The sequence below is a fragment of the Achroia grisella genome, unplaced genomic scaffold (genome assembly GCF_030625045.1).
Source record: "Achroia grisella isolate CSIRO2021 unplaced genomic scaffold, CSIRO_AGI_Agris_v1 utg516, whole genome shotgun sequence".
Lineage (NCBI taxonomy): Eukaryota > Metazoa > Arthropoda > Insecta > Lepidoptera > Pyralidae > Achroia > Achroia grisella.
The window spans coordinates 1920141-1929692 of record NW_026712909.1 but is presented as its reverse complement, the minus strand read 5'-3'; the positions used below and the strand labels follow the sequence as shown (position 1 = coordinate 1929692).

Here is a 9552-nt window from a genome sequence, read left to right as displayed (position 1 = left end):
ATCCTACATGTTCATAAAAATCTTGACTTATTTCCAAAAAACAGCAATATTCATAATATTAATACTAGATTTAAAGACAAACTTGTTGTCCCAAGTATCGTTTAGAAAAAGTTAATAGGTCTTTTATGGGAATAGGTATAAAAATTTACAATAAGATACCAAAGGATATGTTGGAATTACCCTTAAATAAATTCAAAACATCTGTTAAATCATATTTACTGAGCAAAGCCTATTACTCACTAAACGATTACTTGAATGACGAGTGTGCATGGCAATAGTTGTTCATGCACTGAATTTTCATTTAATGTTAGACATAGACACCTATATAAATATACATTGTAAATAAACTGGCTTTAAAAAAAAAAAGTAATTCAATTGAGTTTCTTGCCAGTTCTTCTCAATTGGATCTATATACCGAACTGGATGGTAGGGAAAAAATAAAATTATAATGTAAAAATTTGACGTTTATAAGCGGCTAAAATGTCCTACATGAATAAATGATTTTTGAATTTTGAATATTTTGAATTTTGACAACTACAAATTCTCCCACTTTAACATCATCATCTGCTCAAGTTGTAAAAGGTATTCCGCAAGGATCTATTCTAGGGCCGATATTGTTCATACTCTTCACAGCTGACATAATTAATTCTATTAAAATTTGTAAATATCTTTTATTCGCAGATGTTCTTCAAATGTAGGTATAAATCTATAAATCCCTATAATCCTAATCCTGATATATCAGTGATTTGAACAATATAGCGAAATGGTCTGTATCAAATGGTCTTACTTTAAATCCAACAAAATCAAAGTTACTAGTACTTGGTACTAAAAATAAAATAAATCAGATCATGGTACGAAATCCTACACTGTCAATTTCAGAAAATCCTCTAATATTTGTTGATCAGGTTCGAAATCTTGGTGTCATTATGGATGGCTAATTACACTTCGAGGGTCATATCCATGAAACCATAAGAAACTGTTACTATAGACTAGGAGTACTCTATAAAGTACGTGATTTTCTAAGTGAGGAAATGCGTATCACTCTGTGATTTATTAGTTCTGTCTAAGCTCAATTATGCGGACACAGTCTACGGAGGCTGTCTATTAAATCGTACAAAAAAAATAATACAGCGCGTGCAGAATGCATGCGCACGCTTCTGTTTTTCTGTATCCCCCCGTGCTCATGTTACTCCCTATATAAATCAATGCAACTGGCTAAAAGTGGAACACAGGCGATCTCTACATTTTGCAGTATTGCTTTTTGGAGTGGTGAAGTATAAGAAACCAATATATTTATTTGAAACACTTTCATTTTCTACGCGAATTCATCGATTGTCACATCCCTACATGATCTGTCCTCAATATAAAACTGCAACATTTCGTGGTAGTTTTAAATACACTGCCACGAAATGCTGGAACAATTTACCACCCCCGATTCAAAATACTATTCAGTCAGTTTCGTCTTTTAAACATCATTTTAAAAAATATTTATTTAAGGTACAAAAATCTTAAACGTGGCAGATAAATACAGTAGTCATATATACATATATATTGATTAAATAAATAAATATATTCAAGCTATATTATATTACACAAAAGTCTTTCTATCAACACTTTTTTATCCTTATATATTTTTCTTATATTTATCACACATACTTATAATTCATCCATTTAACTCATTCTTCATTTTATATATTTAAATTCATCACGAATGCTATTTCTTTTTTTCAAGTGGCTCCACTGAAAATCAGCGCTGTACTGACACGCTGCGGCACCAGCTGAGTGGAAGCCTTTTCAGCATAGACGATTATTAGTATTTAAGTTTTCTTTTTTACTCTGCATGCTGAATAAATGATTATTATTATTATTATTCTTTTTTCCCTTTTTTTCTCTTCTTTTATCGATTTAAAAGAAGGTAATACTCACCTACACGGGCCTTAGCCAAGTGTGGGAGAGGTTGTGCTGGGTGAAGATATTGTTGAGGAGGATAAGAATTTTCGGGTTATGCGACAGGTATTTAATATTGTGGCTTTCTGTAGGAGATATTTATTATTATTATTATTATTATTATTATAAATCTATTAAAATATATATCATTTTCGAAAAAAACTTCGCTCCCATATAATTAAAATTACAAATACGAAACATGTAATTCTTATGAAATTAAAAATCTAGATTCAAAAGATACGGGTCTAGATTTATGAGACTTTGATTAATCGATCTTTTTTTTAAACGAATCGTAATTTAAAGGCTGTCATAACGTGACTGTCAAAGTCAAATTGACATTTTCTCCATTTTAGTTTATTGTCATTCATTTCATTTATTTTGTTTTTATTTGGTTCTCAACTTATTATTTTAAATATAGTAGTGATATAGTAGAATTATAAATAATGGATGATGTTTTAGTGTTGAAAGATTACAAAACTGTTCCTGATGTTGTTCATGAATACAACAGTACTTTGCAGTATGGCAATGTCCCTTTAGTTATTGATAACGGTTTGTTCGCGTATTTTCAAAATACTTTAATATTGTTGTTACTTGAATTGTGTCCAAACTGTGCATGTAATAGATTTGAGTTGCTCTCTATTTCTACACTACAAGTTGGCTAAGTACTTATAATATTAAATGAATAAATCACAGGTTCGTATCAATGCAGAGTTGGTTGGTCCATATACGATGAGCCTCAATTGATATTTAAAAACCTGATAGCCCGGCCAAGGAAAGATAGATGTAAAAAGGATGCTGAGCCTCCAGTAACACCACCAATTCAAATTGGAAATGATATAATTAATATTGAAGCTGTTAGGTAAGAAGAGGTTAAACCAGGTACCCTGCCTATGATTTTCATTATTTGTAGCATACCTTGATTAATTGATATGCTTTTATTATACATTCAGTAACATAGATGTCAAATGACATAACTAGATTCATAAAATAATATTTTTAATTCCCAATGTATTAAAAATACTATTATATACTTAGTATGCTTGTTATTGTTTATGTTCAAGAAATGTATCATCATATGTATCTCTAGTGAATTAAGAGAATAAATTATAGATGATTTCAGGTTTCAACTTAAAACTCAGTTTGACAAAAATGTAGTAACACATTTTGAGGCTCAAGAGCAAGTATTGGATTACATCTTTTCACATTTGGGTATAAATAGTGATGGTCATGTGGCACATCCAATTGTAATGACAGAAGCATTTGTAACACCAAATTACTGCAGACAATGTAAGTATGTTATAATAAATATAAATTAATATTATTAAATTGTAGTTCCTGTGAATCTTGACTATTTTGGAAGTCTTATCACTGAGTATGACTGTAAAAGAGGGCAATAATAATATTTATGTGTCAGAACCCTCAAATTTTCTTATCAACTCAATAATTGCCTTTACACATCATACAAATAGAGATGCATACTATTCTAGGTGGTAAAAAATGTACTCACAATTATATGATATTGTTTGCTTCCTCTTTCTCTATCATAATATGCATACTCTAACTCACACGAAACCCAATTCTAGCATGAACAAGTTCGAGTATGTGTCAATGCTACTAAGAGAAATCTACTATAATCACTTCAAAATGTTTACAGTGATGTCAGAACTGCTGTTTGAGGGATATGGCATTCCAGCTGTCAGTTATGGTGTTGACTCTTTGTTCAGCATGTACAAGAATGATATTGGTGACACAGCACTCATCATCAACTGTGGCTATCATACTATACATATAACACCGGTCATCAGAGGAAAAGTCATTGTAGAGCATGCCAGAAGAATCAATTTGGGTACATTAATTGCACTGAATTTAAATCTAAGTGTTTTACCATGAAACAGACAATGCATAACAATGTAATATTAGTAATTAGTAATTACATAGACATTTAATTACTAATTACATTATACAAGTTAATATTTTTACACCTTAAAAAAATGTAAATAACACATATAGTGTAAATAATAACAATAACACTACCATTGTACAGTTATTGTATGGCTACAAATGTTTGGAACTGTAAATAATGTTACTATGACAAAGTACTAATGTATTTACAATTAGTAATCCCATTTAATTAGTGATATTTTTTTAAAATAATTTATATATACATAATCTGTTATAAGTATATAGATTAAATATTTAATTTTAGGAAAATAGGATAAAAAGAAAATAATTAAGGTAACAGATATGCAGATAAACACAATAGAATGAATAATTCTTTGTTTTATATTTAGGTGGCAGTGAGATGATATCTTACTTGCATAAATTACTTCAACTGAAATATCCAGTTCATGTAAATGCTATCACAATGTCTCGGATTGAAGAGATTTTACAAGAACATTCTTCAATAGCTTTAGATTATCAAGAGGAGATAAGGAAATGGGCTAACCCTGACTATTACGAAGCTAATGTTAAGAGAATACAACTGCCATTTATACAGTCTTCAAGTTCATCTGGTCTTACAGGTATGAGCTTCAAGTTAATTATTAGTTAGAGATTTCTGCATACTTTTTTTCAATTTAGGAATACACTATCTGTGAATTTGTAATCCTGTAAAAAGGATTACAACGAAATAGTTATTTTCGGCTCTATCCTGTTGTACATATTGCCATGTTTTTCATATAATGTATGATAAACAATTAATTTAATGAAATTACAGTATAAGAGGCATGATATCTTAGTCCTCTGGTATATGGCAACATATTAGCAATAGGAGTGTCACCTGATAATGTGAAATCTGTAGTGTTCATGTATGTGATAGTTTCCAGTTACCATTAAACAGGCCAACTTTTTTGCCATTGTAATTACATAAAAAAAATATTCAATATACTAATATAAGTTTTTTTTCATTAGCTGAGCAACAAAAAGAACGCAAGAAGGAAATGGCGCGCAGGTTACTCGAAATAAATGCAAGGAAACGAGAGGAACGCCTTGCAGAAGATGAGGAAATGCTTAACCAGTTGTGTTCCATACAGGTCTGTGGGTATTATAACAAATTTATTAAAATATCTAATAAGTTTATTGTTTCTTTTAAATTGAAATGTATTGTCTTTTTTTAAGGATATGATAGAAGATGGTGACACTGATGAATTCAATGAGGCAATTAAAGGTTTCGATATTAAAAGCTATGAAGACCTTCAAGTGAGTATCAATATTAAATAAGCAAGCATGTCAATACACTCACTATAGTAACAAACAAACTACTAAAATAGGACTACATATATATTACAATTATCTGGAGTCATAGCTTTTACAAGTAAATGTTATAATCAGTTACAAACAAACTATGTACAATTTGAATAATCCACCTAAATTCTGTTCAATGGGGGACACATTATTTATTAGTCCTAGTGAATAATTCCAGTGATTATCCTATTGTTCTCTGTGATTGAGGAATTTTAAAACCACCTAAGCATTATGATTATATAAATCTAGTATTTGGACTATGTGCTGCAAGCTGTGTTTTGCTTCCTTACCCTACATAACCAACAATTTTTGTGGTTTAATTCAAATTAATTGAGCCGTTTATGTTTTAGCGCCAAATCGCAAATGTTAATTTGAGGATAGAAAAGAATAAACAACGTATCGCTGCCGCTGCAAATGCTGAGGAGAATTTAGACACACGACCAAATACCGGACGTATGCAGCCGCCTACTGATCCCGAGGCGTTCCAGATATGGCTCAACGATACGCGAGCCAAGGTTAATAAAATAACATAATTTATTGCTAGGTAGACAAAATACTTCCATAAATAGTTACCTTCCCGCGTACTATTGCAATTCTCATCTCTTACGACATCTTGGGGGTAACATAGTGGAGACGTTTTAAATGTGCTCTCCCACTACTTACTCCATAACTATACTTATGATTTTTGAACTGTATGCGTCTATGGCGTTAAAATTATTTATTTTTTTGAGTTTAAAATGAAATACTGGTAAAATTGAATAAAAATGTCATAAGTAATAATAACCCAGGACAATTCATGCAGCGTTATCTACTTTAGCCAGCCTTTACCTAGTATGCAGAGCTTGTACCATGGGTTAGTACATGGCACATGGTATCGGTTATTTAGTAACAACTAATAGAATTATCCACTTTTTACTGTATACATAGAAGACACCCAGACAAATACAAACATCATCATTACAAATATAAATGTTTGTATCGAAACCGTTAGACCGCTGGCGCGACTGGTGCGGCGCGTGCGGCGCGCGCTTTATGTTTGTAGCCTACGTATGTATGCAACGAAATATACAGTATCCTAAGGATATAAAAACCAGCGCTCCCAAGAATATCCTTCAATTTTTGTCCCTGACGGGTCTAGGTAGCGGACTTTGAAACTGAGCAAAATAGATCTATGCAGGTGCAGTGTCACAAGTCTTAACAACTAACATTAGTCCGAAACTCTCAATAAAAAAATGTCAGTACCGGGCGCTGTCAGCGGCGCGGGCGGCACGGCGCGCTCGCCGCGCGGCCATGCTGCGGCGCCGCACGCCGGCCGCCGCCGAGCGTATGCGCGTCATATCGCGCCTCGCCGCCGCCGGCGACGACTTCGGCGCGCAGGACTCTGACTGGGACGCCTACAAGAGGTAAAGTAAGGACTTCCACACCCACCTCTTTAGAATATAATATAATAATAGTTATTACACCACACATCGCAATACAACAATGACGATGCTGACTGCCGCGAGCAGATAAATTATATAAAATAAGATAGATAGATAAATAATTTATTTGCTTCAACATTTACAGGGTTAGGTACAAATGTAAAAAAATGCATTAAATTTAAGATGAAATCGTCCTTAAAAAAATACTGAAACAATAGTCATAAAGTAATGCATTGTATCCATCTCTGTGGAGCATCGTCACCGCGTCACTGTGTAATTGATGAGTTTGTAAGGTTATGCGTCTCAGCGTTATTCCATTCAAGCCCCGACGATCATTTTCCTAGAATCTTATGGGGAACACGGCCCGCAATAACCGGATCCCCACCAACATTCAGTCCACATGAATGAAGGCAGACTACTGGATTGAAATAAATAAAACTGCTGGATCCTGAAAACATGAACGCTCAGACATGGGCAGGCTGCCCTTCTCTGCTCTACCTAAAAATTGTACATTTTACTAATATTATAAAAGGGAAAGTTAGTGAGTATGGATGGATGAATGTTGGTTACTCTTTCACGAAAAGACTACTGACCATATTTTGAAACTTAACACTAATATAACTTGTACAACAGAATAACACAGGCTATAATTTAAAAATATTGTAATTGTAAATTTTGCGAAATATAATAATAAATCAAGTTTGGTGCAGACAAAGTTACGCGGGTCAACTAGTGTTATAATAATTATACATAAACAATTTAACGGCTCCCCCACACCCATCTGGGCCAGAAGCAAATATGACTCTTGTCCCATTAGAGTCCATAATTTTTGGACATGCTACTATCAGCCAAACATTGATTGAACTGCTTTTGAAATTTGGTGCAAAATACGCGATATCCGAAAACAAGAAATATACTTATTTCCAAACATTCCACATCAACAAAATAAATTAAGTTTATATTAGGATTCATCAAAGTATATTAACAATCGAAAAATCGAGAACCAACCATATATGTTTTCGGCTTTACCTAAAACTTTTATTTCTGAAACTGAAACAACTAGATACAGATCAGAAGACTAAACTGTTTAACAAGCAGTCTGTCACTTTCTAATATGTTACACATTCATTTTGTGTTTACAATTTCTAACAGTTGCAATATTTTGATAGCATAAGTAGAGAAGCAGATTCTGATTCCGAAGCTGACGGAGAGCGCTTGATGGAATTGGAAGAAGCACTCCGTGAGTACGAACCACAGCTGTCCTCTCATCAGCACCATCAGTTGCACTTGGCTATTGAACCTTTCAGGTAATTTTAACTTGTAATGCCTATAATGCATCTTACTTAGTCTTAGTTAAAAGTATTATGTACTATATATGAAATAGTATTATTTTTCGAATTATTCTAATGCTGTTGGCCGCAGTTGGTCTTTACAGCTTTAACGAACGACAGGGGGCAAGTGTAGATGGCACTCCAACGGACGAATATGACTTCAGTGTAAGGCTTCCAACCTCAGCCCAGACCCGTTGTAGTTTCGATCCTTGTTTGAATTGAACTGTGGTTAAAAGTAATTATTATATTAAAAATATTAATGATAGCATAAATATTTATGTCCAGACGTTTGCCACACCTAGTAAAGAGCCTAAAATTAGAAACCACAAATACTCTTCAAATTTATTATTTTAGTATTTCTTTTAATTATCACGCTTAATTTATTTATTATACAGTTGTGACGTTCTTTTTATAAATAATTTCGGAATATATAATCGTTTTGTTTTAGAGCTCCAGAATTAATGTTTCAACCGTCAATGATGGGGAACTTGGAAGCTGGTTTAGCAGAAACAATGGAATATGTATTTAAGCACTTCAGTCCTGAGGATCAACTATTGCTAGCTAACAATGTGTTTCTCACTGGAGGTTGTTCACAATTTCCAGGTATGTCGCCTTCTGTATTTGTTTAGTTCCATTTAAAAAAATTATAATTACTACATAAAAACATCAATATTACCAAAATTTATGGTGCTTTTACACAGTTACAGTCAGTCTAAAACATACTGTTTACTAATTATTTATAAACTCCACTACGAAATTTGAAAGTACAAAGAATAAAATAAAATAGTCTAAAGCTTATTCACACGGCTCTATTATTGAAGCAGTGTTAGGAGCGCGTTACGTAGCCTCATGTATAAGCTAAACGTAATAATTAACTCCATAACTGCTCTGATATAAAATACCCATCGATTTCATGGTCCTATATAAAAAAAAATTGTTACTATTTCAGGTCTCAAAGAAAGATTGGAGAGAGAGCTTCTCGAAATGAGACCTTTCCAATCTACACACAAGGTAGTTACGGCTGCAAATCCCAGCCTAGATTCGTGGTACGGTGCCAGAGATTTTGCGGGCAGTAATGAATTTGAAAACTGGTGTATTTCCAAAGAAGAATATTATGAGATGGGCGGTGAATATCTAAAGGAGCACTACGCCAGTAATATTTACTACAAAAGTCCTGCGCCTATTGTGGACACCACATTAGCACCGGCCGGCGACGCTAATGTCATTAAAGAGGAAATAGTAGTAGATTGTTAATCAATTTTGGCGTCTTTCAATATATTTCCATATGCAACTCTGAATAATCTTTTTGTTTAATTCCCAACGTATTTGTAGAATAGTATTTCCTATTACAATGTATTTCCACCAAATTAAATATTTATGACATTTTCGTATAAGTATTGAGGTTATGTTTTATACATGTCAGATGTTATGACATAAATGTTCTGAATATTTAAATCATATTTTCTGCTGAGTACTAAAAATAGTTTGAATAGCAATATTTTTAGTCTTCTAATAAGGTAACCGCATTTATTGTATTTATTTATTTTATACACCACTACATATGTATAACAAACGCGGTACGTATGTCAAAAACAATATATTGTTAGGCT

At 32.9% G+C, this 9552-nt stretch overlaps 1 protein-coding gene across 1 annotated transcript; it reads left to right on the top strand.

The window, feature by feature from the left end:
• Positions 1-2319: 2319 nt before the first annotated feature.
• On the top strand, positions 2320-9271 carry LOC131847173 (actin-related protein 5). Its single transcript, XM_059196653.1, has 12 exons — positions 2320-2496; positions 2641-2806; positions 3068-3234; positions 3602-3793; positions 4239-4469; positions 4858-4979; positions 5065-5145; positions 5541-5705; positions 6430-6593; positions 7781-7918; positions 8391-8545; positions 8892-9271. Exons 1-12 carry the CDS (start codon positions 2391-2393, stop codon positions 9194-9196), a joined length of 1992 nt encoding a protein of 663 aa, XP_059052636.1. The 5' UTR covers positions 2320-2390; the 3' UTR covers positions 9197-9271.
• Positions 9272-9552: the final 281 nt, after the last annotated feature.